At 47.3% G+C, this 14,805-nt stretch overlaps 1 protein-coding gene across 1 annotated transcript in view; it reads right to left on the reverse strand.

The window, feature by feature from the left end:
* Positions 1-14,805, reverse strand: part of ARIH2 (ariadne RBR E3 ubiquitin protein ligase 2) — a 50,368-nt gene that overhangs the window by 23,100 nt on the left and 12,463 nt on the right. Inside the window, 2 exon segments of the mRNA XM_080673542.1 lie at positions 1,860-1,871; positions 1,873-1,905. Of these exon segments, the coding sequence (XP_080529668.1) occupies positions 1,860-1,871; positions 1,873-1,905 (45 nt within the window).

A 14,805-nucleotide genomic window follows, 5' to 3' on the forward strand; every position in this document is an offset into this window, starting at 1 on the left:
ATAAAGTTCACCAAAGACTGAGGGTGCCCTCAAGTCTCTGCGTGGTCCAGAGGCGGCTTTCGCGGAGTCGGAGATGGGGTCAGAAGAGAGGCCGCTCTCAGGCCCTTCCCCCTCTTCCCCTGGGCCTTAGAACCTGACCCCAGAGGGCCAGGAGCCTCTGGGGAGCCTGAGAGACTACGGGCATCCCCTGTTGTCCTTACCCTGGAGTAGACACTGCTGGGCGTTCCCTATCCCATCTGGTCTTCCTCGGTGCTCAGCTGGGCAGGGCCGCTAGTTTGTGTGTGTTGTTTTGCCTTTGCACTGAGAGCCTCCACACCCTCACACACACACACACTCCCAGAGCTTTGCTCCGGAGAGCAGCGCTGGGTTCCACATGTCAAAAAGGGCTGTGCTGCTGGTCGGCAGTGTCTCCCAAAGGCTGCATGGAACGTCTGACGTCACCCTCTATATTCTGTGTGTAGGACGGACACTTCAAAGGTGTTTCCCTGGCACAGTCCCTCAGACATGTTCAGCAGTACTACCTGTGCACAGATACCCGAGGAGCAGGCAGATACTTGCGAGTCAAGTTCTCCTGTTTGTCGGTTTGTTTAAAATAAAGAACGCAGCAGCCCTGGCCAGGGAGCTCAGTTGGGTAGAGCGCTGTCACGATACGCCAAGGTGGCGGGTTCAATCCCTGCTCTGAGCACATACAAGAATTAACCAGTGAATGCATAAGTAAGCAGAACAGCAAACCAATGTTTCTTCTCTACCTCTCCCTCTTCTCTCTAAAACCAGTAAGGAAATAATAATAATAATAATAATAATAGTAATAAAGAATGCAGTACACGTGCCTCACACTTCCCTTTCCTAACCAGGGGAACTCCAGGAGAGGGACCAACGACGCTAAGTGCTTACGAATGCGTTTGCTGTTGTTACCAACACGGTTAACAGAGCACAAGCCCACAGCGTTTCACTAGCTACGCTGGAGGCATCTTCCTTTACGATCTAAGTGCTTCAGTGACTAGAGAAACGAGACAGTCTAAACACCTAAGTGCTGGCTTGGAATGGAGACCCCCTCGGTAAGGTAAATGTGAATTTGGGTGGCTCTGAGCCTCCATTAGCAGGGAACAGCTGAAGGACGTGAAGAGCTTGTACAAGGCAACTCCAGAAGCCATCGGGTGATGAGCTCATGGCGAGCACTTCTAGGACTTGCTGGTCCCGCTCTAAGTTTCCACTTCTCTGGGGGTGCTTTCTCTATTAGGCCCCCGAGCAGAAAGCACTGTGGTGAAATAGTTCTTCAAATCACAAGTCCCCAAGTCCTCCCAAAGCATGTCAGTCAAGGAGCCACAAATTTCTTCTCCAGTTTCCACCAACCCCCCCCCCCGCCCCGAAAAGTGAAGTCTCTATCAGAAGTTCATATTAATCATTGGAACAAACATTGCTGGATCCCCTGACCACAAAGAACAAAGTATCAGAGGGAGATAACCCTTCTCCTGAAGGAAACAGTAAGTACTCCTGGCATTCGGGACCCGCCTACTGCACAGCCAATCTATGTTTGAAGGAAAATGTTTTAAGAACGTCAGGAAATTTGACACCCCGGAGCACTTGGGTAGCATATGTTTATTATTCAAAATAATGCACAGAAAAGGCTAAACCGGTGTAAGGATCAAGGCACCTACTGAATAGCCTGTGCTGCCGCCGTTCCCCGCGGAAACCCGTGAGTACAGTCCGTTGCTTCTCCCTCTTTCAGCCTCCTACAGCTGCTTCGCCCTGCCCAGCCATCGGGAGCACGTTAACAACACGGCTTGCAAAGAGACCTCTCCCCCAGAAAACAGACAACAGCAGCCCACCAACACTGTCACCGCCCTTCCCACACTTACCAGTGCCATAGGGAGGATGCAGCTGATGGCAGTGAGCATCAACGGCCTGAAAAAATACAGGTGGTAGTTTCAATTTTTATTTAGAATTCTTACTTGCCAACTGCCTGAAATCTCTTAAGGCTATCGGAACGGTCTCCATGTCCCAGCCTGTGTTAAGCCACTTTGTGGTCCAATGACATTTGTTAACACTCGTAGTCATTCACTACACAGCAGAGATGAAGGAAAGGCGTGAGCTCTGGGCCAGCTCTTGGGACTGGGTAGAAAGGGACATGACATAGAAACACTAGCCTAATGAGATCAAGATGGAAGGAGTCAGGTCTCAGGGGGTCAGGGGTGAGGCAAGACGGTCCTAAAGGGATGAGAGGAAGAAGCAAGGCTAAAGCAGAGACAAAGGAGTAGTGACACCCCCCTAGAAGGGGCAAAATCGGCCAAAACGGTAGGAGTGGGTTCCAGCAGGCCTGACCTTCGGCAAGGCTCACCCCTAGAGTCTAATGTAACGGCAGGCCTCCACCTCTCCCGTACTGCACGCCTGCATACTCTCAGGCTCACCCCTAGAGTCTAATGTAACGGCAGGCCTCCACCTCTCCCGTACTGCACGCCTGCATACTCTCAGGCTCACCCCTAGAGTCTAATGTAACGGCAGGCCTCCACCTCTCCCGTACTGCACGCCTGCATACTCCCCGCCTCTAAAGGGTCATCTCTTTGGCACATGAGCATAACTGGTTCCTTTCTTTAAGGGTCTCCATGGAGGGAGGGCTGACATGTAATCGAGGCACCTACATGTTATACGTGCTCTTAAAAAAATCTATCAATAAACGTAATATGGTCTCTGATCATTAAAAAAACTAAAGACCTCATATAACTAAGTTTTTTATGCAAAATATAATAAAGCAAAAAATATGAACATCATCCATCATTCTTTGACCATGAGGGTACTTTTTTTAATTATGAAAAATTCCAAGCAAGCACAACAGGGAAGAGTGAAATGAAATCCATGTACTCATTACCTAGCTCCCACATCCGCTCATGGCCAAGCTACTGTAACTAACCTCACCCATCCCTACCCTCTAGGTCAATGTGAATTAAATCCCAGCCAGCCTATCTTTTCGGGTGCGTTCCGTGAAAATCCTCGGGGAAGTATTTAGCACAAAATGCTGGTAAGAGCCCTTCTAGAATTCTACAAAGTTTTCAGGGTGGGGGTGCCATATAAGCAAGATGACCATCGTTTCTGCAAACTAAGGGCATGCCCAGCAATCACAGCCTAAATAAAGGCAGACAAGGGTTGATATGCAATAAACTGCACACAGTAGGACCAACAGCCAAGTTTCCTACCCTGCTCCTACAGCCACAAGCCTGTCCTGTCCAAGAATGGTATCCAACAATGCTCTGTCTCTTCTGGCTACTGCTACTGTGGAGAGAGGCAAAGGAGCGGGAACACCCAATTCCACCCAGGTCCCCCTCCAGAGGACACCTCAGAGGCTAGCACGCCTCACGGACAAAGCCACAGACTCCAACAGCGTGTTTCAAAGACAGAGCTAGTGACTGCTGTCCTCCACTGTGCTCAAAGCATATAATGCTATTTTTACAACCTTTCTGTTTATGTGAATGTCCATCAGAATGGAAGCTCCTTGAGGGTAGAGTTTTAAAAATATATGTTTCCATTTATTTCAGAGAGGAAGGGAGGAGAGAGAGAGACATCAATGATGAGAGCGGATGGGATCTGCCGCCTTCTGAACACCCCCTACTGGGGACTGAGCGCAAACCGTGACCTCCCGGCTCACAGTTTCCTGCCCTGGCCAGTTTGGCTACCCTGCTGGAATGCCATACCTTACATCAAACAGAGGAGGCGAGTTCTGCCCTAGCCGGTTTGGCTCAGTGGACAGAGCATCAGCCTGCGGATTGAAGGGTCCCATGTTCGGTTCTGGTAAGGGACACATGCCTGGGTTACAGGCTCAACCCCGGGGGAGGGGAGAGGGGGGCGTGCAGGAGCCAACCAATTAATGATTCTTCTCATCATTGATGTTTCTACCTCTCTCTCCCTCTCCGTGCCTCTCTGAAATCAATAAAAATCTATACTAACAAAAGGGTAATATGCTAATTAGACCAGATGACCTTCAGGACGTCCTTCCTGACAAAAGCCGGGCCAGGAAAAGCCGCCTGCCCTGCGGTCCCGGGCGCCAGCGGCTGTGGCCCAGGAGAGGGACAAGCTGCCCACCCCGCGGTCCTGGGCGCCAGCGGCTGCAGCTGCGGCCCAGGCGAAGCCGCCCACCCACGATCCCCTGTGGCTGCATCGCGCCTAAACCAGCAGTCAGACATCCCCGAGGGGTCCTGGATTGGAGAGGGTGCAGGCCGGGTTGAGGGACTCCCCCCATGCACAAATTTCATGCACCAGGCCTCTAGTATAAAATAAAAATAAAAAGGTGGCAGATTCAATCGGGTCGGAGCACATGTAAGAGGCAGCCGATTGTCCTAACCGGTTTGGCCTGGTGGATAGAGCATCGGCCTGCGGACTCAAGGGTCCCAGGTTCGATTCCGGTCAAGGGCATGTACCTTGGTTGCGGGCACATCCCCAGTAGGAGGTGTGCAGGAGGCAGCTGATCGATGTTTCTCTCTCATCAATGTTTCTAACTCTCTATCCCTCTCCCTTCCTCTCTGTAAAAAATTAATAAAATATATTTTTTTAAAAAAATAAAAAATAAAAAAAAGAGGCAGCCGATGGATGTTTCACTTTCAGATCATATTTCTCTCCCCCTCCTTCTTCTAAAAATCAATAAAAACAGAAGAACACCTTCCTTCTCTGCCACACCCAGGCACCTGGAACGATGCCTGTGCAAGTACTGGGTCCTACATGCTGACCCACCCCGGCCTGTGTCCTGTGGGTCAACCAATCACGGCACATCCCAATGCTCCTCCACGGCCCGGCGGACACCAAGTCGTCCAGGCGCAGGGGCCGCAGGAAGAGGCCCCCACAGCTCTTTGCGGAAGGGGATGAGGAAAGGGTGGCAGGCCCAGCGATCTGGTGTGGGGGGCAGGAGGCAAAAATGAAACATGGGTCAGGCAGGAGGAAGGCTGAAGAAGCCACTTGAAATTTTTCAACAGAGCAAGACCATCAACGCAGTGCTTTTGGCGGACATGTAAGGAAAGTATGAAAAGAAGTAGCAGGAGTTTCACTTATTTCTACCTCCTCTTCCACCCTTCTACAGAAGAAGGGGCAGAAACTGGAGGCAAAGAGATACCTAAGCTATTTTACAGCAGAGATGAACTGCTTCCCCCAGGTTGTTGTTATTATTCAGCATCTATCTAAAATTCAAAACAACAGAAGACACTCCGGAAGCACCTGTTCACTGGGAATAAACACACTCTTAACCCAGCCCAGGTCCTGATGAACAAAGCAACCCAGTGGCTCATGAGAGCACTTTGATGGAAGAGAACCCCTGCCGCCCCAGGTCCCTCCCCCCGCCCCCCCCGTCTTCCTATCCAGGGGAACGCTCTGCCAGCCTCTGCCCAGGTCCCCCTGCCCCCCTCCCCATCCCCTCCCCATCCCGTCTTCCTATCCAGGGGAAAGCTCTGCCAGCCTCTGCCCAGGTCCTTCTGGTTGGCGCCAACATCGCTGAGCAGGTAGATGGTTCACTGCCAGGGGTAGTTCACTTACACCACTCCCTACCACCCCCTTCCAAGCCCCACTTTTTAATGTTTAAGTCACTATTTTCAGTTCCTCTACCGATTGCTTTTCTGACTTTAAGACATTGTTGACGAGACCAGAATTGCGTTTTTGTCCCTTTGTGCTTCCAATGCTCCTGCCCTCGGGCCACTCAAGGAGAAAGTTCATCCATTATCTTAAGTCACCGCCAATTATTCACACTTGTGCCACATACGTGTTCGCTCTACATCTGGCTCATGATTTCTCGTGTGCAGCTTTTCTGCTTTGCATGGGAATTCTAATTCCCTCGTCCCTTGGAAAGAGTTCTGTGGTTTCTTCACGTTTCCCAGCCACCTTCCAGCTGCTTCGTTCTGCTTACTGCCTGGAACCTGCCCCCCTCCTGCTCCTGAACAAGTGTTTTTTGGATCCCACCAAAATTCTGTCCAGAGTGGGCCCCTCTGCACGCCTGTGGTACAGGCAGCAGCCTGAGACTTTTCCGTCGACTACTACCGTGTTCCCCGAAAATAAAACATCCTCCGAAAATAAGACCTACTTACAGGTTTCCTTCTGAGTGAAATGTAAGGCATCCCCCGAAAATAAGGCCCCCAGGCTCTGTCTCAGAATGAAAATTAATTTACCGTAAACTGGTCGCTAGGGCCGCCCTGACTGGCGTCTAGCAACCAGTGACGTTACGCGGAGTCCTGACGTCACTGCTGTGTGGCGGCGGAGCGGAGGTGGGAGTGAGCGGTGAGTGCGGGGCGGGAGAGAGGAGGAGACTTTCGCAGATGAGTGTAGAAGAACAGGAGGATTAGAGCGGACAGGACGCAGCGAAGGTGGTGAGTGCTGGTCTGTCTCTGGTGACACTACCTGATGCTCGCGGCCGCCTTCATGATAACTGAAGGTTCTCAGTCAGTGGCAGACCCTGCTCCAGCCCAGATCCAGGCCCCAGCAAGCCCAGTGACAGTCCCCAGGCAGGCCCCAGGGGGTAAATGTCTGATAAAGGGGTAGGGGGGATGTCTGGTGAAGGTGTTCAGTGGCACGGGGGTGGGGGGAGGGGGATCACTTAAAATGACACAGGAGGATCAGAGGGGGCAATCAAAATGACACAGGAGGATCAGAGGGGACAATCAAAATGACACAGGAGGATCAGAGGGGACAATCAAAATAACACAGGAGGATCAAAAGGGGTTACTAAAATGGTAATCCCCCCTCTGATTCTCCTGTGCCATTTTGATTCCCCCCTCTGATCCCCCCTGTGTCATTTTGAGTGATCCTCCTCCCCCCACCTTGATACCCCAATTCCTTTTTTTTTACCCCTAAGGTAGAAATGAGCGCAAAAAGAAAAAGCTACTCCGTGGAGTACAAGAAAGGAATTGTGGAAGACTCTTGGGGCCAAAATCTTACTGCTTTCTGCAAAGAGAAGATGTTGAGTATCCGATTGGTCCGAAAATGGCGAGCAGAGTATGGTAACCTCATTGAACAAGTGGACAAGGGAAATGCTAAAAAGCGCAAGTGTGGATCAGGTCGGCAACCATTATTTTCCGAGCTGGAAGACCTGATCTGTGAATGGGTTGTTGACAGGAGAGCAAAGGCTTTGGTTGTGAATAGGGCTCAGATTCAAGAATTTGCCCTTGCAATGGCACCACAGTTTGACATAGCCCCCGAAGACTTCAAAGCATCACAACACTGGCTGGATAATTTCCTTCAGTGAAGTGAACTGTCTTTAAGAAGATCTACAACACTGTTTAGGTTGGAAGATACTCAAGTTATTAAGCGAGCACTTGCATTCAAGTCCTTTATTGATGATGCTGACTTCTCTAAATACAATCTTTCCAACATGATTGCTACGGATGAAACTGCAGTGTTTATGGGCCAATCATCTCAAACAACAATTGAACAGTGGGGTGCCTCCTTAGCGTACATTCCCTCCACTGCTTACGAAAGTGCACGTGTTTCCTGTATTTTAGCAATTCGTCTGGATGGCACTAAAATCCCACCTTTAATCATTTCTAAGGGCAAGAAGGAAAAGATTGAACGTGTTTTGGGCGTTTTTATTCTTGAAACTGAAAAAGCCTGGGCCACACAAGCAGTTATAAGGAAGTGGGTCGATTTAATGCTGCCGCTTGTTATGCGAGGGAGCCAAAGAGGTCTGCTAGTCTGGGATGCAGCCAGCACTCACCGCGCTAAAGACATGAAGACATTTCTTCACGAAAGAAAAATAGATCAGATAATGATTCCTGCAGGAATGACGGCCTATCTCCAGACTCTTGATATTGCAATAAACAAGCCATTCAAAGACAATTTGCGCATGGAAATTAATGACTACATTGAAAATAGAATGGAGAGAAATCAGCGTGGAAACTTTGTGAAACCTAAACTGCAAGAAGTTGTGACTTGGGTGAAGAATTCATGGGAGAAAATCACTGACAGTTGCATTGCAAATGCACTGCGAGCAGGCTACCTTGACAAGAAGTACTCATTTAAAGACAGTGCTATTGCTAAACATGAGAGATTTGGTCCACTGATTCTGAAAGAAATGGAGTCACAAGAAATTCACCAGGAAATTCAGTAATTGGATTGTTATGATGATGTTCCAGAAGATGATGACATGATTGTCATTGAATAAATGATTAAATTCTTGATACTGTAGGATTCAGTTTGTCTGGTTTGTGTTGACAACTACCGTACCGTATACAGGTAATAAATTTCCTTTATTTTCATTTAACAATAAATGTGTACCGTATTCTTCTTCATGGAAAAATAAGACATCCCCTGAAAATAAGACCTAGCGTGTCTTTGGGGGCAAAAATTAATATAAGACACTGTCTTATTTTCGGGGAAACAGGGTAGATTAGTTCAACCACTTCTTGAATCTTTATTTTCCTCTTTTTAAATTTTCATCTGTAAGTAAATACATCAGAACAGTTAAAAGGGACAGAAATATTGAAAGTCCTTGATGTCTGAAAACGAGCTTACTTTGCAACGACAGAATTCTAGGTTCAAACCCACTTTACTCACTACTATGAAGATGCTGCTGGGCTGTCTTTTGCTGTCACCGCTGCTGCGACCTCTGGTTCTCATGTCTTTTAGAAGACCGTACATCTTTATGGGAACTGTCCGGGTTTTCTGTCCGTCCTTGCTTTTCTGAAGCATCTCAGGGACAATTCTAGCAGCAGGTCTTCATTCTTTTGGGCAATGATAGACCCTTCCAATATAAAGACTGCTCTTTTCTTTGGCACCTGGTTCTTCTTCTTACAGTTCTCAGTGCTTTCCTCCTTGCAATTCCTTGTTCTCACTTCCCGTAAGTTCTAGTAGAGGCTGGCTCTCTAGATTGATCCTCCATGTCTCTTTTCCCCACACATTACTTGCCTGTTATTTTGGCTGTATTTTGAGAGATTTTCTTGACTTATCTTCTATCTACAGATTTTTTTTAACTTGGCAAGCCCATAATTCACCTTCACAAGCTCTTTTTATTTTAATTGTTTTTTCCTGATGGCATGTAATTGTTTTATAGATGCCACATCTTCTTGAATATTTTGGGAGAATACTAAATAGTATGCTCTTAAAAACAAGTAAAATTATCTAATGGTATGTTTCAGCTAAGGTCAATTTTTCTGTTTCTCTTTCATTTTGCAATTTTCCTCAATGTCTAGTGATTCCTGCTTCGCCATTCACATTAAAAAAAAAACAAAAAAACTAGCCGAAACCGGTGTGGCTCAGTGGATAGAGCGTCGGCCTGTGGACTGAAGGGTCCCGGGTTCGATTCCGGTCAAGGGCATGTACCTTGGTTGCAGGCACATCCCCAGTGGGAGGTGTGCAGGAGGCAGCTGATCGATGTTTCTCTCTCATCGATGTTTCTAACTCTCTATCCCTCTCCCTTCCTCTCTGTAAAATATCAATAAAATATATTAAAAAACAAACAAACAAACAAAACAAAAAAACTAAGGGTCACCAAAAAAAGAATGAAATACTGATACACACTACAACTTGGGTAAACCTCAAAAACATCATGCTACGTTAAAGCAACCAGACATAAAAGGCCGTATGTTGCATGGTTTATATGACATATAGGAAGTAAGTGAATCCACAGAAACAAAAAGCAGATCGGTGGCTACCAGGGGCTGGGGGAGTGGAGAGTAAATGCTTAATGGGTAGCAGGCTTCCTTTTGGGACATTAGAACTAGATCAGGATGATGGTTGCACAACACTGTGACTGTACTAAATGTCACTGAACTGTATACTTTAAAATGGTCCATTTTAAGGAATATTACAATTTTAAAAGGCAGGGGAGGCTGTGTGCCAGGAAAACGAGGCCTCACTGTATACTAGAGCATGGACAGGGTCTGTGAACAGGCTTTTCTGTAGGGTGACCTATCAGGACAGCTGTTACTCAAGAACCCTCAAAATGACCAATGAGGTCAGTCAAATCTCACACACACAAGGGCCCTATTTCTCCCTGGTGATTCTATTTTGTAAAAATAAGGAGATCATTTTGCCCACAAAGTGGGGGCTGAGCTGACTGTCCTACATACAGACATAATTCACCCCCACCTGCAGCACACTTCTCTCCCCAACCTATGTCAGTCATATCAGAGCCCACAGCCCCTCCAAAGACCTGTCGGACAAACTGGACGTCATCTGTGCAGTGACTTCCCCAAAGACCAGGGGTGGGCAAACTTTTTGACTCGAGGGCCACAATGGGTTCTTAAACTGGACCGGAGGGCCGGAACAAAAGCATGGATGGAGTGTTTGTGTGAACTAATATAAATTCAAAGTAAAGGAGCGGAGGGGAGAGCAAGAGAACCCTCCGCTCTTTCGGCTCCACGGGCCGGATAGAACAGCCGAACGGGCCGGATCCGGCCCGCAGGCCGTAGTTTGCCCACGGCTGCCATAGACCGTCTCTTTGTCATTGTGAGTTAATCACATGCATATGCCTTTACTTTCCTTTTCATAATATTTAAAAATGGAGGAGCACCCCGTATCTACCTCATGCTCTTTTTTTAAAGAATTTGCATTTTATATCCTTAACTAAGTTCACATTTAAAAAATATATTTTTATTGACTTTAGAGAGGAAGGGAGAGGAGAGAGAGATAGAAACATCAATGATGACAGAGAATCATTGATGGCTGCTCCCTGCAAACCCTCTACTGGGGATTGAGCTCGCAACCCAGGCATGTGCCCTTGACCAGAACCGAACCTGGGACCCTTCAGTCCGCAAGCTGATGCTCTATCCACTGAGCCAAACTGGCTAGTGCTACCTCATGCTCTTTATTTTATTATTTTTAAAAATATATTTTATTGATTTTTTACAGAGGAAGGGAGAGGGATAGAGAGTTAGAAACATCAATGAGAGAGAAACATCTATCAGCTGCCTCCTGCACACCCCCACTGGGGATGTGCCCGCAACCAAGGTACATGCCCTTGACCGGAATCGAACCCGGGACCTTTCAGTCCGCAGGCCGATGCTCTATCCACTGAGCCAAATCGGTTAGGGCTACCTCATGCTCTTTAATAATTTTTCTGTCTCTCCCTGCCTTCCCCAACTCTCCAGGTAACCACTGATTTACTTTCCTTTCAATAGATCAGTTGGCATTTTCTAGAGTTTCATATAATTGAAATCATAGCGTTTATTCTTTGCTCCTTCTGAATTCCTGCATGCAGTGTATTTCGTGATCTATCAATGATGCTTGTGCAAGCAGTTCTTTCTTTTACACCGAGGGGAAGAATGTTGTTCTACAGGCATACCACTATTTGTCCACTCACGTTTGTGGATATTTGAGCTGTTTCCAGTTTTGGGCTCTTAACATCAATAAAACTGCTACAGACATTTGAATAGCAGGAAAATAAAAACAAATGGAGGGCGGCCAAAGGCATGTGAGGGCAGCCCATCATTCTGAATCAGAAGCCAACGTTACTAAGCAAGCAAAAGAGATCTGACCTGCTCTACTACAGTGTCAGAAAACCCACAACTTTGAAACATTCACACTGTATTTACGACTGCATATACTAGCAGCCATTCTTAGTGCTACTCATTATCAACATGGACCTAAGAACCCACTTTTACCTTGATCCCTGAGAGATGGGAGCACATTCAGACATAAACGCTACAGGACCCTCTCCCACCCGACAGGAGCTGGCAGCAGACACCCACTGCCACTGTGGGTACAAGCCAGCGCCTCTGAATGCTGACACACCCTTTCCGCAGCCAAAGCGAGGACGCCCTCCGCCCTCCGCCCTCCTCCCTCCGATACCGAATCACTGCACACATTCCCTGTACGTTCCCGAGAATATAATGTACAGCACCGGGCCTCGCCTCTGAAGAGTCTGTCATTACATCTGCATCAAGTATCAGAACGGCCAAAACGAGTTCCCACGTGCACCACACGTCCAGTAGGTACCAGTGTACCCTCGCTCTCCTCAGAGGCCAGCTCCCTTCATGAAGCCTTTGACAAGCATGCCCTCTATCTACAAATGGGAGCATGCGGAAATAGGGTTCTGGGGTTAATTCTCCACTTTTGCATTTACTGACTGGGTTTACACAAGCAGATCAACAACAAACAACACTTGGGCAGAACAAAATATAACCAGACATTTCTGCTAGGTGCTATATGCCAAGAGGAAAATGTAGACCTCTATCTCAAAGATTTCAAGCCCTGGTTTACAAACAACTAATTCGCAATTAGTTCAAGTACATACCAACAAACATGCACACAGTGGTACAGAGAGGAGTGTCGGACTCTGCCTGGGGGTCAGGGGGGGCTTCATGGTAGAAGCAGGCAAGGGTAAATCCTAAGTTTCCAGCGTGGTGAATGGTGGTCTCACCAGTTAGGATAGAGAACCCGGAAGCGAAGTCTAATAGCATTGGAGCTATTTCTTGTAAAAGGATGCAAAGCTAAACAGACTCTGGAAAATGGTTGTGAGAGCACTGAAGAGACTGGTAAAAGCCTAAAATAAGGGATAAGTGAACGTGGGCAGAGCAGACACTGGCCAGAGAAGAAACAGCGTGCAGTCAGAGAGAACATTTCCCCAGATACAGGGACTGCTCTGTGTTCAGTATGGTAAGAACAGCTCTGTCCTCCTGTTAAAACATTCAAACTAACCTCTCACTCATCCTGCCTGTATTTTTTCTCTTTATGGTTGATAACCTGTGATTCTCACAGTAAAAACATTTCGTGTTTATAAAGGTTTGTGATGGTTCAAAGACAAGGGAACACAACATAAGCTACAAATTCTGACAATTCATGTCAGCCTAAGTAATCGAGACACAGAGCAGACACACTTCAGAAGGAGCAACATCAGAAACTTCTTGCTGCCTCACTCTGTGCCCTTCTCAAAGCTTCCCTTTTGGGCAGAAAAATCTAAAATCCTTTAAACTTTCCCTAGAGCAATAGGGACAAAGACAAAGTAAACACACACACACGCACACGCACACGTGCGCGCGCACACACACACACACACACAAACACGGTAGTCAACCAGAAATGTAGGAACAACAGACAGGCTATACATCCCTGTAAATCCTTCCTGGTCCCAATTCAAAATTCATTTTGCACAATGTTTACTTCTCTTCTTGGTGGGGCCGAGGAGAAGGGCACCAGAGGCTCCGGCTGAAGGCCAAAGAGCCCAGAGCATATGACCAGCTGCTCCGTGCACACTCAGAGGCATCGGCAGCAACATGCCATCTAGACCCTTCCTCCATGTGGCTTCTCCTCCATGACTCCAAGCACACAACCCTGAGAAGGAACCAGAGCGAACATGTGAAAACAACATTCCCGCTGTTCTGCTCTTGCCTGCCTCCACCACAGCCATTCACCTGAACATTCATGTGCTAGAACTTGACATGCGTGATCTCATTTAACGCTGTGAAGAAGGTATTAGTATCAGTACTGTACAGAAGAGGAAGCTAAAGGTGAACGATGCTGAGGAACTTGCCCAGGCCGTGCTGTACGGAGGGCAGAAAAGGGACGAGCCCGGGCTCTGGCCAAGTCCCCGCAGACAAAGGCCACAGTCCCTGAACGCGCTCATGGCAACGTAACCATTCCCCTCGGCTGTGACACAAACAGGCCCCTACCTGCCCAACGGGGGAATCCTGGGGAAACGATGGTTCAAGAGTCAGATGGCGTACAATACAGCCACTCAGAGTAATCCATGACAATGAAGTGAAAATTGGGAAGTGCTGAAATACACATGGAAATACACGTACGTAATGATTACTACAATGCAATGTGGACAAGTACAGGGATTTTTGTCTGTTTTGTTCACAGCTATTTTTCCAGGGCCTGGCACGTAGTTGGTAGCCAATAACAACGGCTGAATGAATGAATGAACTGCAGCACAGTAATATTATGTATGAACATGGGCAATACCTGAAGGAGAATAAACAAGGAAAAAACTTACTTTAGGTTAATGGAATTAGGAATGACATTCTTTAATATTGCAGTAACATCAGGACTAGATCACAAGTGCGGATTAGAATCATCCCTTGATTACACACGGCTGACCGGTCCCTACCGGAGTGTGAAAGCAGAACAGAGACGAGGAAAGCTGGCCGGACGCTGATGAGAGCTTTCCTCCTGGGGCGGGGAGCATGGCGTATGTGGAGCCAAGTACCAGTGAGAACACCAAGTGGACGATGACGATAACCTCCGTAAGCCGGCAAGACGGGGACAACTCTAGCACTAGGTGCGCCTTGTCAATTCTCAGTGTCACTCTGGACATGTCTCATCTCCCGTCTGAAAATAAACTTATATCAGCACAACCCACCCGACTTCCAGACTATAGCACCGTGAGTATATAAACACACCCACCAACAACCAACAACTTGGCACACGGGAATCTCATTTGGATTCTAAGATACAGGCACGCAAAGAAACCTGACATCAAGTCATCAAAATAGAATCAGATGGCTGCTCACCACATAAACAGTGTTGCTATGCCCAGCTTAAAGATACTTTCCCATAAGTAGTAACAAAAAACACCATTACTTAATTAATTAATCACTATATAAATAAACGTATTAAAGTTCTGCTAAGTCAGGATATTAAAAAGTTAACTTAATAAATAAAATTGAAGTCACTGTCAGACAGTACATAAAAACATGGTGCCTCTTAAAGAGAAAGGCTAAAAAGAAGGCACTTTCTGTTAAAAACGTCGATGGCTCGCCCTGCTAGGTGGCTCAGTTTGTTAGAACACCGTCCTGATAGGCCACGGTGGGTTCAATCCCCGTCAGGGCCTGTACAAGAATCAACCAATGAGTGCATAAGTAAGAGAACAACAAATGGATGTTTCTCTCTCCTTTCCTCTCT

The sequence above is a fragment of the Plecotus auritus genome (assembly GCF_963455305.1).
Source record: "Plecotus auritus genome assembly, chromosome: 6".
Lineage (NCBI taxonomy): Eukaryota > Metazoa > Chordata > Mammalia > Chiroptera > Vespertilionidae > Plecotus > Plecotus auritus.